At 42.8% G+C, this 23,695-nt stretch overlaps 1 protein-coding gene across 1 annotated transcript; it reads right to left on the bottom strand.

The window, feature by feature from the left end:
• Window positions 1-11,515: 11,515 nt before the first annotated feature.
• Window positions 11,516-18,079, bottom strand: LOC133891569 (rab GTPase-activating protein 22-like). The gene is made up of 11 exons (XM_062332294.1): window positions 17,367-18,079; window positions 16,082-16,177; window positions 15,810-15,913; window positions 13,991-14,250; window positions 13,783-13,905; window positions 13,611-13,699; window positions 13,360-13,465; window positions 13,168-13,265; window positions 12,452-12,715; window positions 12,042-12,125; window positions 11,516-11,848 (listed from the first exon to the last, which is right to left on the bottom strand). Exons 1-11 carry the CDS (start codon window positions 17,466-17,468, stop codon window positions 11,828-11,830), a joined length of 1,347 nt encoding a protein of 448 aa, XP_062188278.1. The 5' UTR covers window positions 17,469-18,079; the 3' UTR covers window positions 11,516-11,827.
• Window positions 18,080-23,695: the final 5,616 nt, after the last annotated feature.

The following is a 23,695-nucleotide window of genomic DNA, read 5'->3' as shown; positions in this document are numbered from 1 at the left end:
ATTAACATAGGTTCTACTTCTACCCATACAAGACCCAACATCTACTCAACAACATGCATAACGTACATAAAGCATATTTTATCATATTAGACAGATATGATCCAAATTAATGGGAGAAACATGCTAAGATGCTTGCCTTGCTTTTCACATAGAATTCATAGAACCTGTGTGGCTCGGCGTCACCTTCAACCACACCTGCATCACGCTCTGGATCCTCGTTCACTAAAGAAAAACGCATGCAATGATGAGCATGAATGAGGTGCAACAACGTATGCTACAATATGCATAACAACAAGATAAAAGTGCAAGACATGAGAAATAATAGCAAACTTTGTGATCTAAATGACTTTGAAATCTAACAGGAGGCTGGAGACTCCAGGTTGAACTCAGAACCTCCGTGTTGTACTCCGGATGGGGGTTCTCTGCTAAATCAAAATCGAATTAACCTACACCCTCAGGGTTTAACCCAGACTATCTGGGTTGCACGAATTATCTGGGTGAGGCTCCGAGCGAGGGTGCTCGGTTAAAAGCACTGTGAATTACATGGACCCTCCGGGTTTATCCCGAACTATCCAAATTGGATAGAATTGCACTTCTCAATGATCTTCCTCAGCCGATTCAACTCTCATATGAAAATATATCATACATAAATATGCATATACACTATACAAAGGGTTCTAGACTCAACTTGCACCCTAAACCCTAACGATTTTTTAGCATAATTAATCAGGTTTTTCACTAGGCTACCCAGAGTATCCGGATTGTCCAGAGAGGTTACTTCGAGGGAGAAAACTCAGCCAATTCAATTTGCGAGCCTCTCCAAACCAATGAGAAACATGTTTAAGATAGTTCATAGAGTCTAGAACTCACTCACCAACCTAGCAAGACGATTCCTAGCACAGATCTCATCCGAATCCTCTCTGTTTACTCCAAAGCTAAAGAACTCGAGAACTCCGCAAACTTAGCTCCAAACTCGAAATCGACCCACCAATCCACACATTCTTGTTGAGGGAAGTCTAAGAGACTTACCCATGGTGCTTGTGAAGGTTGGTGACCACCAGGTGATGAAGGAAACGAAGAAATCGCCTGGGAAGAGGAGTCCAACCGTGGTTCCTCGTGCTTCAAGCAAAAACACCAAGAATGGCTCAAATCCTTTGGGAAAATGAAAATGAATTGGATTGATGATGAGCTTAGAGCTAGTGATCGCGTGAATACCACATACGTACATCGATTCGGCTTCTAGAGGGAGGAATCGAGGGGGAGAGAGAGAGAGAGAGAGAGAGAGAGAGAGAGAGAGAGAGCTTGAGAGAGAGGGTTGCTAGAGAGTGAGGGAGAGGGGAGTTGGTGGGGGCTCCCGCCCCAAGAGGAGATGGGGCGGTTAGCCACCCATGTGGGTCCTACATGCTAGAGAAAGAAGCCCATTTTAACTGTGAATTTATTTCTTTCTCTCCCAAATTTCTTTCTCTCATTCAATTGACTTAAAATCAAGTGCTCTAATGCTCTGAAATAAAATTACTCAAAATTAAATCTAATGCTTATGAAGTGTAATTAGGCTTAATTACGTAATTATGGCTTTGAGACGTGATAGCGTACTTGTGTTTCTGGTCTTATATGTAGATGACATATTATTGACCGGGAATGATACTTCAATACTTGATTCTGTCAAATCTTTGTTGAGAAAGAATTTCTCAATAAAAGATCGAGGAGAGGCAACACACATATTGGGCATAAAGATCTATAGAGATAGGTTGAGAAGGCTGATCGGATTAAGCCAGAGTACATACATCGACAAGGTATTGAAAATGTTCAATATGCAGGATTCCAAGAAAGATTTCTTCTCAATATCACATGACATCACTTTCAGCAAGAGTTAGTGTCCTTCGACTACTGATGAGCTTGAGAGAATGAGCGTGATCCCATATGCTTCTGTTATCGGGTCCATCATGTATGCCATGCTTTGTATACGCCCAGATATTTTCTATGCTCTAAGTATTATGAGTAGATACCAATCAAACTCTGGTGAAGGTCATTGGGTAACTATAAAAAATATCCTCAAGTACTTCAAAAGAACTATGGATACTTTCCTAGTCTATGGAGGTGAGGAGAAGCTCGTTGTAAATGGTTACATCGATGCTAGCTTCCAAACTGACAAGGATGATTCAGGATCGCAATCTGGTTTTGTGTTCTGTTGCATTGGAGAAGCAGTGAGTTGGAAGAGTTCTAAGTAAGAAACGGTGGCCGATTCCACAACAGAGGTCGAATATCTCGCAACTTCTAAAGCTACAAAGGAGGCTGTTTGGATCAGAAAATTTGTTTTTGAGTTAGGTGTGGTGACTAGTGCTACTAGTCTAATGTATCTCTATTATGATAATAGTTGAGCCATTGCGCATGCCAAAAAACCTAGGTCACATTAGAAGTCCAAGCATATAATGCAGCGCTATCACCTCATTCGAGAGATTTTAGATCGAGGTGATGTAAAGATATGCAAGGTGTGCATGGATTTGAATATTTCTGATATGAGGCGCACATGAGAGCTATGAGTATTAAATACTTACATGATTGACTCTAGTGCAAGTGAGAGATTGAATGTGATATGCCCTAGAGGCAATTATAGAGATGATTGTATCACATAGTTATGTTCATGTACTTCTGAATAATGTGTTATTCTTTGGATGACTATCATTTACATTGATTAGCAAGTATGTGACTTGTTCATGGAACTTTTTGTTTATATCATGATGTTATTTTGATTTGATCCCTGGTCACATATAATTGGGATGATTCATAAGACTAGCACATGTATTGATTGATGATCATATTTCACAGATCATAGGTATAGAGATATCGAATCAATAATATGGTCATTCATGTTAGAGAACATAATATTAGATAAACCCACTTTGAGATACTGCTAGGATTGTTATTTATGATGTATCACTAGTTGTTATCTCGAATAATGTACATGCATGATCCTTAGATCTGAGATCATCATTGATTCCTATAATGTGTAGTGGCATACTTTGGGACTGTCAAATGCTATTTCGTAATTGGATAGTTACAAAGATACTTTTCAGGTTTATCGTGAAACATGTCATGGGGTGTGAGTGATCAAGATGGAATTTGCTCTTCTTTGAAAATAGGAGAGATATCTATGGACCCCTTGAGGTAGTTAGATTAAGAAAGTGCATAGCCATGTCAATATGATTAAAGAGTTAATCATGATAGATCCACTACCTGATCGAGTGAATTGTCGAGTTATCATAAGTGTGACACATATCTCGCCTTGAGCTTGACTGGTATCGTGTGGCGAAGGGATCAGTGCATGTGTATATCAAGGTTTAGCCGATATGATCTTTTTCTATACTTGGGAGTCAACATGTCTTGCTAGGGACTGCTATTGACTTCGGTTTGGAAAGGTTTTCTGAGTCGTAGCCGTTTGTACATGAACCTATCTGGTTACACACTTAATGGGTTAGAACAAAACTTACGAATTGGATTTGTATATGGGTTTGATTGGATTGTGATCTATGAGGTGTTAGAGTCCTAAATTGCTTTCAACATGGGAGCCCATTAGCGAGTTCTATATAAGGAGATGTATGGGGTAGAGTGTGCGAAAAAAAGAGTCACACTAAAACCCTAGCCATAACCCTCCACATGATCTCATAAAACCTTAGCCGCGCATGGGGTGTTGGCACATCGGCATTCGGCGATTCCGCCCAGTACGTGTGGATACCGTAGTGACATTGCTGCTATTGTGTCGCTAATCTCTTCGGCATGTAGATCTTACTGCTGTTGCTCGGCAAATCGAGGACCTACTCGGCTGGTCAATATTCTTGCTCGGCGCTAGTCGTGGAACGTGATGCGACCACTCGGAGCTGGTCGAGGACACGACATATCTGCTCGGATGCTGGTTGAGGAGCACAAGCACCTGCTCGAAACTGGTCGAGGAGCACAACTATCTGCTTATAGTTGGTCGAGGAGCGTGATCACATACGCGGGACTGGTCGCGGACCTAATCAAGAAGCTGTTCGAGGAGCTTGATGCGCACGACGTTGGATTGGTCTACTCCAACTCTTATTTTATTGTACTACGTGTTAAGTGGTAAGAATCTATGATCTTCTACTTGCATAGTTTTCTGTGAATACGGTAGAAATTTTTATTTTACACTAGTATAGCCAACCCATTCCTCAATAGCTTCTTTAATGTAACATGTGCCCGGTGTATTAGGTGGTCGGATGGGGACATGTGTCCTAACTTAGCCTACGGACCAGGGATTGCAATGCGCACAGTTTACTCGTGTGCACGCAGGTAAAAATCTTAATGGTGTGGGTTTGGAATGACCATCTTCAACTGGCAGGACTACACCTTCAGGGACTGGTTCGCCGCCGTCACCATGGGCAACCATTACAGCGGCTACGAGAATGTCTACTCCTTCAATGGCACCAGGATGGGCGCGCCCTTCAACAACACCATCTTCATGCAGGGCCTGCCGGGGCTCACGTACCTAGATGCCATCACCGATGGGAAAACGCCGGCGGACCCGAGGGTGCCAGGGAAGCAGCAGTCCGTCATCTCCTTCAAGAAGAAGGACGCGCCCAACATCAATATTCCCAAAGGGGAAGGGTTCCCCGAGAGGCTGTACTTCGACGGCGAGGAGTGCGCGCTCCCGGAGAGGATACCGAAAGTGTCGAGTGCGCACCGGCGTGCTGGGACGGCGAGCCTCGGACAGATTGTCATGGCGGCGGCGCTAGTGACGATTGTCGCGCTTGTGGACTCCTTACGGTTATGATGAGTGAAAACTTCAGGGGATTATAGAGGAATTGTCTTAGGACGCTGCATTTTCTGATCATTTTAATTAGAGGGTTCTGTACAGAAGCATACAATTGCAGGGTGTGAGATGCCGGAGAAGATGAATATGCAGGTTTGGATCGGATGCAAGAAATGGCTGTGAGGGAGGGATATATGTGTATGATGCGAGTTGTAATGGAGGAGGGCATGCGAGATTGCAACGTTGTGATATTTGTGGACTGTGTATGCTCATTGGTTTCCATTTTATTTCAGTTTCTGTACTTTTACATAAGATTAAGAGTTCGTCTGTATATTCTGTAGAGTTAGGTTCCACTTGTCACATTATACAAACTAGCAAAGGTGGCACGCACAATTGCGTGTTCAATTTACAACAACTTTGCGGCAAAATTTTTACTTTCACTTCCCAAATTTAGCCCCATTTAAACGCATCATAATGAATAGACTACACTTAGTAATGCTAATTAATTATGGACCAGATCATTGTACCTACTCATCTCAATTCATTAGTTCAAATGGTCTAATATTTTGAATTAATTCAAGTGCATACTCTAGATGGTCTTATATTTGGAATCGAAGGAAGTACCACTTAAGTTCGAAAATATGTGGGAATTGGATCCATCAAAACATGATGTGATAGAAAGCTTATTCTGATCACTTTTAGCACTTTAGTGGCTTAATATCTTCTCATGTGTCTATGAGCTTCCTTGGACTCCAACACACTCAAATGATCGAGTGTGGGGGTATTTATAGCCTCAGACCCGTGAATTAGCTATTGCTCCAACGGTCAAAAAAGATTGTATGATCATCCAAAGTAGAGACTAGCCGTTGCTCCAACGGTCAAAAAAATAATAATCCGCGAACATCGGATGATCCGGTGTCAATAGCAATACAAACACTAGACCATCCGGTATGTACAACAGTTAGAACCAGACTCTAACTCATTGTGAACACCAGATGTTCTGGTGTAACCTTGAACTCCATCACCGGACTATGCAGTATGTAGACTTGAGCCGACCGAGCCACTTCTTAGTGTGCATTTGTCTGATGTGTAGATCCTCTGATCATCGAACCATCCAGTTTATACAACCACACCGGACAAGCTGTTGGAACATCTTCTGAAAAATGATCGGTGTTGTCAACTCCTCATCGCCAGATCATCTAGCGTTCAAAACTCTTCTGCACCGAAATACAGCTCCTGAAAAATGCTCCGACATATTTACCTTGCTAAGCATCGGACCATCCAGTGTGTTCTTTAATTTTCTCTTCTGAGCCAAAAACACTCTGATGTGTATATTTTACTGAGCACCAGACCATCCGATAAGTACAATCTTTTCTGAACTCATCCAATTTAAACTTTCTTGAGTTCCGCTTCGGTGGCTTCTTTATGTATTGCATCCATGAGACCTACTAAAGCATGTACTTGACAAACATGTTAATCTCATTGACTATATTATCATTAATTACCAAAATCACATACATACCTTAAAAGGGTCATGATCGCTACAACCTGCCCTTTAATCTCATCCTTTTATGCCGGATCGTAATGATATGGCCACACGTTAATCGGTTTTGCTCTTGGAACCAAGGGTTGAGCAGGTGGTAGTCCTCTCGATTCATCAAACAAATGCCCAAAGCAATTCAATAATTTCCATTGGTATATACTCATTCTCCACCTCTTGTTCTGATTGGCATAAATGCACCAATGCTTGGACAGCTCCTTTGTTGGTGCAACTCTTGCGTTGAAGAGCTGAAATCATGGCGCAATCAAAAAGCTGTGGTTGAACACCTTGTAAGGTAGCCCTTCTGCCTTGATAATCGAAGGGTAGTGTCTTCTGTGCCCAATGAATGCTCATAAGACTCAAAGGTTCTAACCAATCCCTTCCCAAAATAACATCATAGCATGCCAACGGCAAAACTTTCATTGTGCAACTGAAAGAGGATCCCTGAATCCACAAAATCTAGCATGGAATTTCAAAATTGCAAGATAAGAGACCACCGTTAGCTATGCGTACCTTCACTGAACGTGTTTCCTGCACTACTCCAGACAGTTTGTTCGTTAGGGATTCACTGGTAAAGCAATTGGAGCTTCCAGAGTCCACCAACATCGATACTTCTCCTTTCTGTATTTGGCCTTGCAAGCGAGGAGTGCGATATGTGTCCGGTCCACTGATAGCCTCCATGGAAATGGTCATCAGTGTCTCCATACCATGACTATCCTCTCCTTCAGCGTGATCCTACTTGTGATCCAAAGCTTCCTCAGGTTCCAAGGTTTCCAATAGCTCCTCGACAACGTGTAATTGTATTGTAGCCACACACTTATGGTCATGAGACCATTTCTCTCTGCAACAGTAACAAAGCCCCCGCGTGCGGCAATATGCTCGTAGAGACACCAACCGATCATCCGAAGCTTCTGCTCGAGCTGCATCAAGTCCCCTTCAATCATCAGGCTTCTCGAAAGGCATTGTCCTAGACTTGTTCCCGGACATCAAAGGTGGAAGTAGTGGTGATCGAGAGGGTCCTCGCTTCCCAGCCATGTTCTCCGATCGACGTTCCCTCCTTCTACTCATCTCCAGCACTTCTTGCAAGGAAGCCAATGACACAATAGCATCAATTGTACTTGGACAATGTAAAACAACAGCGGCACATATTTCATCTTTGAGCCCATTTAAAAATAGCGTAATGAAGAACCGTGGTTCCCAAGATCCATGGTGAGCTAGAAGATTGTCCATCATAGACTCGAATCAGTCGGTGTACTCTGCAACACTGCCCATTTGGCATAGGCGTGTAAACTAATGCAATGCAACTTGAAACTCTTCCCTACCAAATTTGTCAATCAGTGCTATCATAAACTGTTCCCAATCCGGTAACTCTCTGGCAAATTGTGTGGTCTGAAACCATAGGGCTGCATTCCCTCTCAGATGCAAGCTAGTGATGCTCACCCACAACTCAGGTTGCACACGAAAGATGCAAAAATAGGCTTCACACTTCGATTTCCACCGACTTCGGTCCCTCCCCATCAAACAATAGAAAATTGAGTCTCGATGGAGCATCGTGAAAACTCCCAAATGATCGTGATGACGAATCATAGGAAACAGAATTGCACATGGTGTTAAAGAGATTATGCGTACCCTTGACCGGGGTTGGAATCGGGAATCCCCCCCCCCCCCCCCCGCCCGCCCCCAATTTCCTTTCTCCGGTTCACATGTTCCACGCCGCAGCCGTCTGGCCCGAGATCACCACTCTTGATCATGGGTCACAGATCTCCTAGCTTCTTTATATGCGAAAGCAGTGGAAATAGAGTAGGCCGGTTGTTGATCGATGTTCCACCCTTGACTCCGACACTCATCTGGTTCATCTGCGTACGCAAATCCATCACCTCATCGCACAGATCGTTCACCGCCACGTCCATCTCCGGCTTCAATCCCATGAGACTCTTCACTGTCGGTCCCAACTCCACCGTCTTGAGAATCGTTGAGTTTGACGCCGACAACTCCGCCAGCATCTTCACGATCTCGGACACCTGCTGCTCTATCTCCGCCGCCTTCTTTTGCTCACGCGTCGCATACTGCGGCCACGCGAGGTAGTCCGGAGTTTTCGCCAGTGTCGACTCGGCTCTAATACTAGTTGTTACGATCCCGCTTGAGATAGATATGGGTGGTACTGGATTATCACACAAACAGTAGCAAAAGGGTTTATAGAGGTTCTAGGAAGAAGGATCCGAGGTAGAAGAAGAGCAGGAAAAGGTTCTAGAGCTGTCTCCTTCCGTGCCTCTCCTCATCTCTCCCGCCTATTTCACTCGACTCCCAGGCTGGCGTGTCACTGGGTTCAGCTGGAGCTCGGGTCTCTAAGTCCGTCTGCCAGACCATTGGTTCCGGTCCACCTCCTCCCTCTGGTCTTGTGGCCCATCTCGCCTCCTCCCCGCACTCCTCTTGTCGGACGAGCTCGACAACAGAGTAACAGGCGCTGTGACAGCAAATCCGTCACGTACGGCGATGTCCGATTGGTGTTCTTCACTGACGTGCGCTCATGCCCCCTGCCACTTGACAAAATGGACTAACAGAGACGTTCAAACTGCAGGAAAGACAAAAACACATGCTTTGTGCCGCCGCTGGGAACTCGGGAAGAACGAGGAGCTCCCCGCTGAACCAAACACGTTTCGCAAGCAGGGACGTGCGGCGTCGTCACGTCGATCGGTCTCAGGCTGACCGCCGGCAGAGAGCTGGCCTCTTCGATCGCTCTACTGTTCGCGACGGACACGCCCTGCCTGCCTCTCCCTCGATCTCCACCGGCGCGTGCTGCAGGCAAGGGAGGGACGGGTACGACAACATGCTCGGGGCAATGCAAAACGGTATAATATTCGTGCTTGACGAGACTGATGGACGAGATCCGGGCTTCGTTCTCCGTTTGGGTTTGACGTGGCTTTTTTAAAAAGCCCTTATTTATTTAACAAACATCTTTTTATGAGCCATCACTATGCGAAAAAAATAATAGGTAATGAGTAGTAACCATTATCAGTGATGAGTTCAACACTCGTCACTCCGAATACGTCACTGATGGGTCGATATTGGTGATAGGTTAAAACGCATCACCAATTCAGTCATAGATGACAGGTCATAAATATTGACCTGTCACTTATAAAAATTACAAAAATAACGGATCGTAATAGTGACCTGTCACTTATAATTGAATATAAATGACGAGTCGCAATAGTGACTTGACTTTTTCGTGTTTTTTGACTAGAAAAGGTTAAAAAGTATATTTTTTCACACGAGCCACCTAACACAGGGGTCCATCACATATTCCCCACAAGCTATGCCATTTTTCAAACCGCAATCTTCGCATTTTGTGGAGATCGAACCCGCGACCTCCCTTCACATACGTACCCTCTTACCACTTCAACTATCATGTCATTGTGATAGTAAGCAGATATTTTATCCTTTTAATCTTTGTTGCCGAAGATCATAGGTGACGGTTATAAGACCATGCTACCAAATAGGTGATTCAAAGCGTTTTGGGTAAAACAAGCATAAATTTTGCCTACAGACTCTGATTTTGATATTTTTTACTCTACGGATATCTACTCAAAAAGTTGTATCCGTTCCCCCGCCCCCCCCCCCCCCGCTTCATCAGGTTTGGCAAATTTGTTGAGGCTAAAAACGACCTGGAAAATTGAGTTCTCATGTCATAAAGTTTTTGCACTGTTTTAAAAACTCGCGTTTGTGTCCATAGCCACCACCCCTTACATCAAACATCAGCGTTTGTATCCATACTATGATTATTATTCTAGTGTTGTTGAGGTGAGAAAAAATAAGAGAAAAATAAAAAATAAAAAATTATAGCATCATGCTATATAGATATTTACTATATAGGCAAAAAAATTAAGTAAGTTGTGATAGCAAACTGATTGACTAATACATCTAATGATTGATTAATTAGAATTCCTTCACTTGTTATGTTTTATCAAACTAGTCATTAGTGATGGGTCACAACTTGACCGTCACTAATGATTTTCTATAACGATCCATCATCGATGAGTTGATTATTGGACTTGTCACTTATGACTAGTCAAGGATGACCCGTCACTTATGACTAGTAATAAGTAATGTGTTATAATTTAACTCGTTACTTATAACTAGCCAAGTATGACTCACCACTTATAACTGGTAATAAGTAACGGATCATAACTTAATCCGTCACTTATAACTGGTCTAGGATGACCCGTCACTTATGACTGATAATAATTAACGAGTCACAACTACGAATCATTATTATTATTATAAATGACGGATCATATTACGACCCGTCATTAATTTCATGTCTTTTTTTTATCTTTTTTCACGTAATGCATAGCATATATATTTTCATAATGGGTGAGATTCCATAGCACATAATAGCATAGCATGCAACCTGAGAGACTGAGATAATGGTGTTGCACGCTGCTAGCTACTTGGAGAAACCAAAACTTTTAAATTTGCACTGCTTAAAGCTACTTACATAGCTTCCTTCGAATATATAAGCTCATGGAAGAGAAGGTAATAAGTAAATATAAATTATGTTACTGCAGTTATAGCCCTATTGTGGCCTTTAAATAAAGAGTAAATTTTGAGAACTACACTTATGTGCTTAAAATTATCACAAAACTACCCCTTTGAAATTCTTATCACAAAACTACACACATTTTGCAAATATCATGGAAAATACACATTTTAGGAGTTGCTAATTAACTGGGACCCACATGTCATGCACATGATGCTCTGCTAACTTAGGGGTGGCTGACATGTGGGCCTAATCCAAAAAGTGTAGTTCTCTAAAATTTTCTTTTAATTAATTAAATTATAACTGGATCTCGATGTTCATATTCCAAAAGGATTAGGATCCAAGGTTGAAGGCAAAATTATATTTTTCGACACACGAACCAGCGTGATATTAGTTGTTGTGTAATAAGTACATGCAGTATGTATTGCATCCAGCGTTTGGGAATTTGCTATCTTGCTATTGCACCTTACATATCGCTTCTATTTCCTTCCATGCATGTAGCGTTAAGTTGTTTGAATTTCTAGTGATGAACTTCACCACAAAGAGCTAAGGCCTCCATCACCCTACTGAATAAGCTTGGCGTTCTCTTGGTATTGGTCGACGTAAACATTCAAAATTGTCCTCTTTTACAATTTTTTTCACAATATGGCAAAAGTTTCTTGAAACAGAGTTCTGTCGCAAGGTGTTGCTCATTTCAACTTGTATTGAAATAATTGTGTAAGCAAGGCATGCTACCCACACCGCCTTCTGTCTGTACAGCCAACAAAATTGTGGAGCACAAAGAACATGCGTGATATACGTACAACCGGTTGCACTCATCCTGTACTCAACCGACTAGCCTGATAACTTTGGAGTCAGTGTATCCGAGGACATTTTTAGATGATGACCACTTCTGAGAACCTTTGCTCAATATTTTCTGTCGAATATGGTCGTTGTTTATGTTCAAATGGTTAAGGAATTGCTCATTGGAGAGGTATGTTTCTTAAGGTTTCTTTGTTTGTACCTGTCAAAAGAATAAATGTAATGTACTCAGTTGTTAAACCCCAGAAAATCAGTGCATAGCATATATTATCTCTTTATAATTTAATTAATTAACGAGTAACAGAATAGACATGCTTTAGAGAAGAAGTTTAGCCATGATTTATTCTAAACTAATTCACTTGATTGCTACGAAGAGTAACAGAATGTCAACTTACCTTTTTCAGGTATTTCTTGTGGAGTTTCAAAGCTCCAGCACAAGCTTTCTTTGCATCTAAATTCCCATTTACATCATTCAATATCTGAAAAGAAACAGCAGCAAAAGTTAAATTGATGATGTACAACACAAGCATCTATACATGAACCTGAAGCTCTACCACAAGATTGGCCTCAAACTAAACTGAATTTAAGAGTCCCATCAAAATCAGCTCTCTTAACTTCAGCCAAGTTAGAAATGACAGTTCGCTTCAGAGCTTTTCCTCCCAGAACATAATCTCACTGTGTTGAATACCGAAAAATAGAAAACACACTACTTTTGTATAGATTGAAATGGTCATGTTCTGACTCCAGATTGAAAAGACGATTGAAAATTGTGGAAGGAAATGAATAGCTGGATTGTGCACCTTACCCTAATAAGATCATCCAGTCCTCTAGCTTCTTGTAATAGCTTTTCTCTCTTTTCCTTAAGAACACTTGCAACCATGAAAACTGAAATTGGAACTGGACCTTCTTCACCATCCTCGGCCCCAATCTTTGTATTTTCCTTATCCCACTTGCCAAAATGGCGCAGCCCTTTCAGTTTTGATTTAGAAACTTTATTTTTGTGTACTGCACCTTGTTCTTCACATGCTGCAAAGAAGATGTCGGGGTCGTATTCCAGAGCCCACATCATCTGTTGGCAGGTTTGAGAAACAGAACATGAGTTTTTGAGGAGGAAGAGAAACATAACATGAGTTACAATTAACATAGACTCATGCAGATGCTAAAAGTATTCGTTGGTACTGCATGTTTGCATTACAAAAAAAATAACGACAGGAAAATAAACAGAAACTGTCCTTAAACTTGTATGATCTATCACACAAAATTATGTACACAGAAATACACTGATATGCAAACAGATGGAAGCATGCCACTTAGTTGGTCCGGTTTCCAGACTATACACAATCTTTTGAAACATGGACCTGTATCTAGAGAAGAATGTAATACTTATTTGAAGTGATTTAAGTAAAGGTGTAACAATTATAATTATGTAGATCAAACATCATTCAGAAGAACCAAAAGACAGAACTGATGATCTAGTTCTGGCAATATTCATCATATTGTATTGGTATGGTAGCTTCATACCTCCCAGAGGTATAAGGAGTCTCCAAATGATACTTCACGACGAAAGAGCACCATAAACATACGGAATGCAAACAGGTAGTCACCTCCACCGAGAGTTTCTGCATTCAGGACTCAATACCATTAAAAACTGCTGGTAAAATTGGACAAACTGATATTGACTTTTTGGCAATTTCATTGATATCCAATTTTTACCTAGGTGGTCATGTAGCTTCGGGTCAAGAACCTGAATTATAGATGCAAGATGTTGAAGTTGGTTGGCAACTCCCACAGATTGATCTGTGCATCTGAAATTCCCTCGCTTCAAATTCCAAACATCAGAGTGATCAAGAAGACGTCAAAGATAAAAGAAAGGAAATGAGGTGATTTGCAACACAATGTATGCTTTTGAATTCTAAAGTTAGAAGAAAAGTATCATGAGAAAATTCATGAAAGGCAAAGCATACCAATCTACGCATCAATTTCTCAAAGCACCAAAATGCATCTGCTTCATCCTTGAGTAGAACTATCATCGGTGAGCATAAATCACTCATCCCTGTTCGAGGCATAAATATTAGTACACCTGTAAGCTTATTTGGACCCTAAATGAGTTTCCTCTGCAAGTCAGATGTAGCTAACCTTGACAGTAACCGACATCTTTGTCAATCCATGCATACACGGCTAGAATATCCCATAACTTGGAGAGGTTTTCTTTGTTCTCATAAAATACCATGGTGCGATCAGTACGTAGCACGTCAAGTCCTATAACAATTTTCAAATTACAACAACAAATGGGGAAAAAAGAGTCAAAAGAAGTATAAAAACAGAAAGTAGGGTCAAAGCATACCAATTTGATGTAATGTCAGCTTCCATTCAATAATTTGCTTATCTGTAATGCGGTTTGCACAATCGTCTACATCTTTTCCATTTTTGCTGCTAGTCGAAGCACCTTCTGAAGTGTTCTGGTCTGAAGTAGACTCAAGTAAAACCAGAGGATCCTTAATTGGTCTCCCATCCTCAGTGATCATTGGTGCTGTGATAACTTTACCGCTACCAACATGAGAATCCATCTCTCGGCATTCTTCCTTCCATCTAGCATACTGTAGTCTGTAGTTGATAAGGTTAAATATTTCAGGCTAAGTGATGATAATGTTTCATTGGTGACTCTTTATTCCTAAAAATCGTAAGAGTAAATTATAATAGAGCATTGCACTGTGGGGTCTCATCGAACAAATTAACCTCAGATCGACTGGGCAATATACTGCAAAATCTGCTTGTTTGTTCCAGTTTCAGGGATCCTACAGCACTTACTGAGTTCTGACGCTCAGGACGTGTGGCATGCGCATGTGGAAGGAAAGCACAGATTCTTTGCATGGCTGCTAATTCAAAGCAAGATTTTGACGGCAGATAAGTTGGCAGTGAGACAATGGCCCTGCAATCCAGTTTTGCTCTTTGTGAGGAGACGGCATTGCACCTCTGCATGCAGTGCAGCTACGCCAAGGAGGCTTGGGAACTGGTGCAGTCTTGGACACACGATCTGATCACACCCAGGAGCGGATTTAGGGGGATCACCGGGTGGGCTGGGGCAGTTCATACCAAACAGGCCAGGAACACTCCATTCAAGATTAGTGGAAGAACTCCATAGCGACCACGCCAACGAGGCAGAGAAAGAAGAAGGCAGCCATAATCATGTATACGGCATGGCATATTAAGAATAAGCGAAACCAGCGAATGTTTAGCAACACAGCAGTGTCACCACCGCCATAATCATGTATACGGCATGGCATATTAAGAATAAGCGAAACCAGCGAATGTTTAGCAACACAGCAGTGTCACCACCACAAGTGCTCGGCTAATCAAAGAGCATGTGGCCCTGAGAAAACTGGCGTGTGGTCAGCCGGATGTAGATTAGTTTCTTTCTCATTTCTTCGGTGGCGCTATTTCCAGTTAATTATGTAATCACAACCTTTGTAACTCTCAGATTTCTACCTCTACTTAAATGAAAGAGCAGTGCTCCTTCTCATGGTTCAAAAAAATAAATTATAATAGAGATCCTGGGGAAAGGATCTGCAATGCTAGGACAATACAAGGGAACTGCACAAGAACAAGAACTTTCTATGGGTGCCAAGCCCAAACTAAAGTTCATTATCCCAGATGGGGTAAGAAAAGCTGAAATACTCCTGATGATATCGATACTGATTTCTTTGCCTATATTGTAGGGTTCACATTAACTTGTTTTTTTAAAAGAATGGTTTTAATTAGTAAAAGGATAAAAAAATAAAATGAAAAATGATAGTCAGATATGAATGATCGTATACGAAAGATCTTAACAAAGATCCTGGACCAAGACAGAGAGGAAATGTGCAAGTACAATAGGTAAGATACCAATTCCAAATTTGGAATAGCTAGTGGGAACAAACAATTGTTTCATTAATGACTTGATAAAAGATGCACGGATTGCTGTCACTCTTAATTTTTTTTGTTCGAAAATAGAGCTTTATTAACTCTCATCGTTACATCAAGCTAATACAACCACATAAGAGTTTAATCCTAGTCTCTGCATAACTATGTCACCCTTTAATGTAGTAATACTTGAAAGAAGAAAGCAAAAAAATGCTTTATAAAACAATAAGTGTACCGGATATTCTTTTTAGAAAAGCAAGTACCTCCTTATTTGCCTGATCTCCTCCCTCTCATCGAAGGTACTCCTGGGATCGAAACAGCCAAGTAAGAATTCCCAAACCTCCCCCCTGACTGTTGGATGGACACCCTAAAAGAAGACAAATAATTATTCATCGGTATTATTATTATTATTATTATTATTATTATTATTATTATTATTATTATTAAACTAACATAATGCACAGAAGAAACATCAGTAGGACAAGGAGCATATCTGAAACTGGGAGAAAAAAACTCAAAAAATGAGGAATCTTACTCCTCTTTGTATCCGGCTTAGGACTGAGGCAATATCAAGACAGCCATCGGGGCTAAATGCAGCCTGCCATTTTCGAGCACTTAACGTTTTGCCAGCCTGAAATGAAGAAATAGATAAGATAGAGTTGCTTGGAGCAAGAAAGGACTGTGTTGTGTAGGTAACATTTAAGAGTGACATCAACAATTCTCTAAATGAAAATGCTATGACGATTCAAGCTGATATGATATAGGAGCAATTAATCTTGCGTCAATTCCCTTTGTCTTTGATTTGACCTGATGACAACTGTTTCATAAACTGCGCTAATTTCAGACTATAATGGATGTATGGCGGTCAAAACTTCGCCCTTTTCTAGGAATCCAATTTTGAAGATTGAAATATTCATCAACATTAAGCAATACCAAAAAGCGATAGACGCGGTCTGGACACTACTGCCTTACTGCCAACTTGGACCATCTGGAAGGAAAGGAATGCATGAGTCGTTGAATCTACCACCCAGAGCCACTTGCAGATTCTTCATGTAATTTCCCAAGAGGCAAGGGTTCGGAGGGATCCTGGGGTTGTCGAATTCTCCCTGCAGTAAGCTTCTCTCTCTTTTTTTCTTTCTTTAAGGTCGCAGACTGGGCGTTTAGTTTCTTAATGGCATTAGTTAGCATTTAGTTATTTTTCTCTTTCCTATTTTTCGGTGCTATACGATACCTGAACGCTGTATTGTGAATCTTTCTATTTTTCCCTTCCTTTCTCTTAATGAATAATACGCAGGAAATAACATAATTGATTATGGCACAGAATAAATGTACAATTTATGATTTATTTAGCACAAAAAGTGAGCAAGTTAACTTCTGTGCAGAAAGTTGGCTACAAATGAGATATGATCAGAACTGAATGTAAGGCTCATTTGCCAGCTGCTAATGAGGCTTGGAAACGAAATGGGATATGACAGACAAATATGAAGCTTGATGTTGGTAGTATTTGCAAAAATATTTCTTCTTTAATAAAGCAGCAATTTATACAGCAGACGCAAGATGCATAGTTGCATCCATGCACCAACAGATTCTCCATCTTTTCGGTTACAGAATGTTCTTACTTAAGATTCTATTCAGTTTTCCTCCATACCATCAATACTACATTGGCCAAATTCTTTGTTTTTTTCTTCTAAAAAAGGCGTAAAAACACATATGAGGTTCTTGAATAGTCTGATACTGATATGCATGGTCACACAACAATAACCAAATTAACAAACACAAAACGAACAAAAGAAAAGCAAAAGAGAAAAAAAAAATCAGACCTTGATCTTGAACTTGCTCTTGGGCACATCGTCCGTGCAATCCGACCGGACCTCGTAGTAGGAATCCGCGGGCGTCCCGCTGCTGAGTCCCCACTTGATCATTTTCCAGCCGAATCAACAACAGCACGGCAACACGCCACCAGGACAAATCCAACCGAGACAAGGCAGCAACACCTCGAGGGAGCACCCGGGGCTCCAAGAAGTCGATTGGCCTTCCAAGAAACCCAAGAAACGGCGAAAGCAATCACAAGAACGGGTCGAATCAGGCGCAATGGAGCCGAGCCGATCCCCCCTTGAACCTGTGCCTGCCTCCTGAACCGAAGGATGGGAGTGGGAACCGCAGGAGGAGGGGAGGTTAAGGGGGGACGGGACCAGGGCGAGCCGAGGAGGCCGGGTGGGGTTAAATTAGGAGCAGGTTGGGGACGACGGGGTGGTGGTGGTGGGTGGACGACCGGTTCCAACTTCCAAGCTGCCGCCAGGCTCCAGCTTGCCGTCTTCTCCGGGCATTCTCATGGTGGCTCGTGGCTGGCTCGCATGGCCCGAAATGGATAGCTACACGCCAACGCTCCTCCGCCTCGTCAGATTTCGTCGGCATGGCAGTTTTCCGTTAAAATCGCTTTTAACTAACGTTTTGACTCCATGGCTTGTGGCTTGTCGGAGCTGAAGATGGAGTTGACGGCTGGATTCAGCTGACCCAGGTGCGGATGCACAGGAGACGATAGGGAGCTCATTCACCTATCTCTTCTTTTCTCTTTCTCATCTTCCCCTTCTACTTCTTTTCTCTTTTTTTCTTCTTCTTCCTCATCCATAAAAAAAAACTTGTTAAGAGTCAGAGAGCTTTCACTAATTACAAAGCAGTAGGGGGCTAGAGCCCAGCTCTCCTCCGCCGTTGGATCCGCCCCTGAGCTAACCAGTCAAATTTGAGATTTTGTCCATGTAAAACTGCATACTTTTTTTCGTACAGATGACTGGGTCCAGTAGCGTTATAGCAGCATGTTTACACCATGGACTTAGTAATCGATGGTTGGTACCACAGTTTATGGCTGATCTGAAAGCAACCGTTTGTAGTTGTAGCCTTGTAGGTGGCAGGTGGTTGATAAATCATTGCACATGGAAGATCTGTTTCAAAATTATACTCGTTCCCGGTAGATAGTACCTCTTCCAAACACAGCTGCTCCCTAAATTCAAATCTATTATTGGCTGATACTAAGGTCCCGTAGAAAAACAAAATAATAGCGATCAAGCAACCACAACATAAGCATACGATTTGGTGAAGCCAACCAACTTTTTTTTAGCATAAGGTGGAAAGCTTAAAGGAGGTTGTAGATCTCTCGCTACCCTCTTTTAGCAGCAAATCTCAATATATGACACTAAAGTCTATTCGCTAGATTTCATCGGCCTATTAGCAATAGCACTGAAAAGTTTATTTGTTACAGTGTGTAGCTGTGAGTCGATTCCAACACATAGCTGGATTCCCTGAGATCTCTAACACATGCCACCACCACTACTCTATATAAAGGTAACCATAAGGACAAATACGCTTAAGTGCATACTGAACGACTACTTCGTCTCTACCATAATCCCATTCGTGGCTTCTGGGTTTGGGTCCGGGTCCAACAAGGGTAAGAGCAAGCTAGGCCCTTACGACCTATGGCGCAACATCCTTGATACAGTCAAGCATTAGGACGAAGAGCGAAAGAGAAATGAAGACCCAGAGCAGAAGAAGAGGGAGATGGAGCTACAGATAAAAGCGCACAAGACACGCTTGCCATGGTGCAACTGCAGTAAAATAGCATGCTAGAAATTGTTCGCTGTGAGATCATGTGATAAAAAATTGGTTTGATTGATGAAATTGGCAGAGCAAAGTGATTTAGCATAATGACATTTGGTTGATGTTCATGAGTTGCTAAGATATGCTTGGATAGTATAATTAGTTTGATGCGTAATCATTAGTTAGGTATGCTTATGTTAGCGTGTTGATTTTGCTTGGAGTTTACGTAGTGTTGCGTGAACTGATCTTGAGTCAAATCGGGAAGGACTTGTACTCATACTCAATTGTTGTTTGATTCATGTGCAGGTGTTGCTCGAAGGAAAACGTGGTCGATGACGGATCGCTGAACTAAGTTTAGGGAGGAATTGATATTCGATGACTAGGTTCAGGAGGAACTGAGGTCGTGGTGATCGAGGATGTCATGTGGGACATTCGAGCTAAGAAAACCATGCATATGGAGACAAGGCTTCATGATGGACGGAGGAGGTGATCTGATTGTGGGATCAGGGCGAGCCGAGGAGGCCAGGTGGGGTTAAATTAGCCAGGCTCCAGCTTGCCGTCTTCTCCGGGCATTCTTATGGTGGCTCGTGGCTGGCTCGCATGGCCCGAAATGGACAGCTACACGCCAACGCTCCTCCGCTTCGTCAGATTTTGTCGGCATGGCAGTTTTCTGTTAAAATCGCTTTAACTAACTGTAGGAACGAGAACGGCGACTAGAGTAGGGGTGAATAGGCGCCTCAACAAATTTCTTTTGAAATAGATGGCCTTTTCCTATTTCTCACCCAACGCACCTCAAAACGCTCAAGCGGAAGCAAAAGAATTAGAGAGACAAAGCAATAAGACTAGTTCCATGGCAACATGACTCCACAGATGAAATATGAACCATAGGTTCCATTCAAGACCATTCCATGTGTCTTTGTGCACAAAAACTCGCAACCTCCAAAGAAACTAGAGAAGATGGACACCGAACAAGGTTATCCTCCAAGATGATAGTCTAGTGGCAAGGGGACTCAAGACCCGCTCAAATACATGAGTATGTGAGTGTTTAAGCCACTAGCATCAAGAAAAACAACCCTGCAAAAGTGAAAAACTGCAGCTTAAAGAAAAGATCTCCGGCCAAGGAACCTCTCCAAGTTGATGATCTAGAGGCAAGGGTACTCAAGACCTATAAACATATACTCGTATGTGAGTTTTTATGCCTCTAGGCAAGGGACCCCTTTTTAGAGATTCGACCGGGGGGATGATCCTGAATATGTTCGCCAGAGAAATAAATGGGTATGAATGCGATGGCCGGTGGGGTGGAATGATCTAGTGCGGAATGGAGTAAATGCGTTGGTGTTTAGACAGGTTCGGGCCGCACGGAGGCATAACACTCTACTCCTGTATGGATACTATAAATACCCTGAGAATGTCCCTCAAGGATGTTGCTAGTTACAAGAATGTTTGTCTATCTTAGAGCCTGAGGCTCCTTGTTCTTCGGTCTGCGTGTTGTTGGCTTTGGGTGCTCTCGATCTTCTCTTCTCTTCTCTGCTTAAAGCCTATTCTCAGTTTCTTCAACTTGCTCAGAGATTTCAAAGCTTCAAAAAACTTCTCCTTGTCAGTGATGCCAGCTGCTTTAAATACCCGCTCGTAGTAGCATGCCCCGAACGGGAGGGGGGCACGAGTTCCAAGATACCATAAATGGAAAGGGCGTCATCATAGCCTCTGTGCGAAGTGACCGGAGGTGGAAAATGCGCCCCACGCCCGGACATCCGTCACCATAAATGCACTGGCAACGGACGCCATGGAGAAGGCCCACCGGGCAGCCGCAGAGCGGCCCGGCGTGCCGGTCCTGTCTTGTTCTCCTGCCATAACAGCGCAGCAGACAGAACGCCTCGGCCCTTACAACGTTATCCCGAGACGGGCCGGATGGCACGGGATGGGACCCATGCATTTAATGACCCCACACCCTTCTGTCAAGAATGTGGCAGGAACTGACACCGAGCGTGGCGGGAGCAGTTGGGGGTGACAGGCCACGCGCGCTCTTTAAATGCAGCCTTGAGCCTTTGACTGGCTGACACCTCATCAGTGGGCCCCTCGGGGGCCACTGTCAGGGGGCTCTCTGAGTCATCGGGGAACCGAGTGCTCGGGGGTCACTGTTCACCTCCCCGAGCACTCTCTCCCGAGAATGCACTTTCTTGATCCTCGGGGAACCAAGTGCTCGGGGGTACTGTTCACCTCCCCGAGCACTCTCTCCCGGGCACGCTTGTACTGATCCTCAGGGGACCGAGTGCTCGGGAGTCGCTGCACGCAGCCCTGAGCACTCTCTCCTGGAACTTCCTTCAGTGGGTCCTCGGGATACTTGGGTGCCCAGGGGGCCACCTCTCGTAGCCCCGGGCACACTTCTCCCGGTACTTAGCTTTCTTGATCGTCGGGGGACTCGGGTGCTCGGGGGTCACCGTATACCTCCCCGAGCACTTTCTTCCCGGTACTTAGACTTCGCAGATCATCAGAGAACTTGGGTACTCGGGGACCATTGACTGTGGCCCCGAGCGCCCTCTCCCAGGACTTAATCTTTTTTACCTCGCGGAGGAGACTCCGCGGGATGGCGCCACGTGGTGGATTGCTGGCCTGGCCTCGGGATTCAGGGACCCCCGGTTCCTGATTCACCGACAGCAAAAAAGATGAGCCAAAAACCTCAAAAGAGCAAGAAAAACTCAAAACACATCTCACATCTCTTGTTGAATATTTGAGCATAAAATTTTTGGGCATATTTTCTCCTCCTTTGGCAATGCAAACATCAAAGATAACAGACTATGCAAAAGATGTGCAAATGAAATACAAGTCTACAAAGCTTCACATATAGATTACAAAGCACTTGCAAGAACTAGAGATGTCTAAGCACTATGAGAAGTAAACAATATAATTCAAAGACGCACAAAGTCTCGAAGTGAGTTCATGTTACAAGCACCAGGAGTGAAACAAGTTTTGATCATGTTGTTCAATTATCCAAAAGATGTCACCACAAAAGCATCCGCAGTTTCATGATCAGTGTAAAGATTAGAGAAACTAGTGTTATATCAAGTTCAAACTAGGCAACCAAGTTCAACCCGATGGGCTATGCAGACACCCATATATCAATCCAAACCTTAGTTTGACAACATGAAAAAGAACATTCTTAGCACATTAAAAAAGCACAAGTTGACTTTCTCATTTGATCATTTAACTATCCTCAAGTGAGTTTTAAGCAACCATGGGTTCACTTCTTTGGCAAACCACATGAAGCCTTAAGCCATCGTATTGGATTCAATTTTAGCTCAAAACTTGATCATTCATTTTATTAACTCAACATAGAATTCAAGATATGCAATTTTTCACAAAGCCAAAACAAGTTGTGCCTTTGTGACACAAAAGAGCACATGCTCTCCCAAGGGTTAATCATGGACTAAACATTTACATAGACAAAGGTCAAAGACCCCCAATCCGCTGAACTGAACAAAGCGGCCTAGCACAAGCTTTTCACATAACTAGCCCTAATTTAAGCATTGATTAAGCTAAAACAAATACTAAAGGGTGACAAGAGATTATGTTCGTATTTCAAGTTCATTCTTTAGAAAAGACAAGCTTGCTCAACAGATTTTATGCCATGTTTCAATAAGAGCCTAAGCTTACATAAATTATTATACATCCACTACACTTAGCACAAATTCGCAACTAGTACAAGAAAGTGCAAAGAACTTATATTTGAAGCTTGCTAACAAGATTATATTACAAAATATATGCAATGCAAATGCAATAAAAGTAAGATAGAGTATGTATAAAGGTAACTCCCCCTCACACAATGCCATAGGGATGACACACACCAAACTCTCCCCTCAGAAAAGCAAATCTTGTTGCATCTAGAGGCTTGGTAAAGATATCGACTAGCTGGTGTCGGGTATCTATGTAGCTCAACTCAATGTTTTCCTTCTCATTATGGTCTCTCAGGAAGTGGAATCTCACATCTATGTGTTTGGTTCTGGAGTGTTAAACTGGGTTATTGGCTAAGCTTATAGCACTGGTGTTGTCACACAAAAGTGGCACAGTCTTGAAATCTAACCCAAAATCCCTCAAGGTAGCAACCATCCACAAAATCTATGAGCAACAGCTAGCAGTAGCTACATATTCAGCTTCAGCAGTAGACTGCGTAACGCTAGACTGCTTGCGAGAAGACCAACACACAAGAGAAGTACCCAAAAAATGACAAGTACTAGAGGTACTCTTCCTATCAATTCTACAGCCAGCAAAATCCGCATCCGAAAAACCTCGAAGAGAAAGTGAAGAGAAAGCAGAAAACCAAAGCCCAAACTCGAGAGTGTGCTTGAGATGCCTTAGAATGCGCTTCACCGCTTGGCGGTGAGACGTCCTCGGTGAAGCCTAGAAGCGAGCACACAAGCAGACGGTGAAGTGGATGTCGGGTCTTGTCGCCGTCAGGTATAGAAGGGAGCCGATCATGCTCCTGTACTCCCACTGGTCCACCTCCTCTCCATCTTCGTCTGGATCAAGCACAGTCGAGGTAGCCATCGGTGACGCCAATGGC

This window comes from Phragmites australis, chromosome 14, assembly GCF_958298935.1.
Source record: "Phragmites australis chromosome 14, lpPhrAust1.1, whole genome shotgun sequence".
NCBI classification, from domain to species: Eukaryota; Viridiplantae; Streptophyta; class Magnoliopsida; order Poales; family Poaceae; genus Phragmites; species Phragmites australis.
This window is presented reverse-complemented; position numbering and strand designations above follow the sequence as displayed.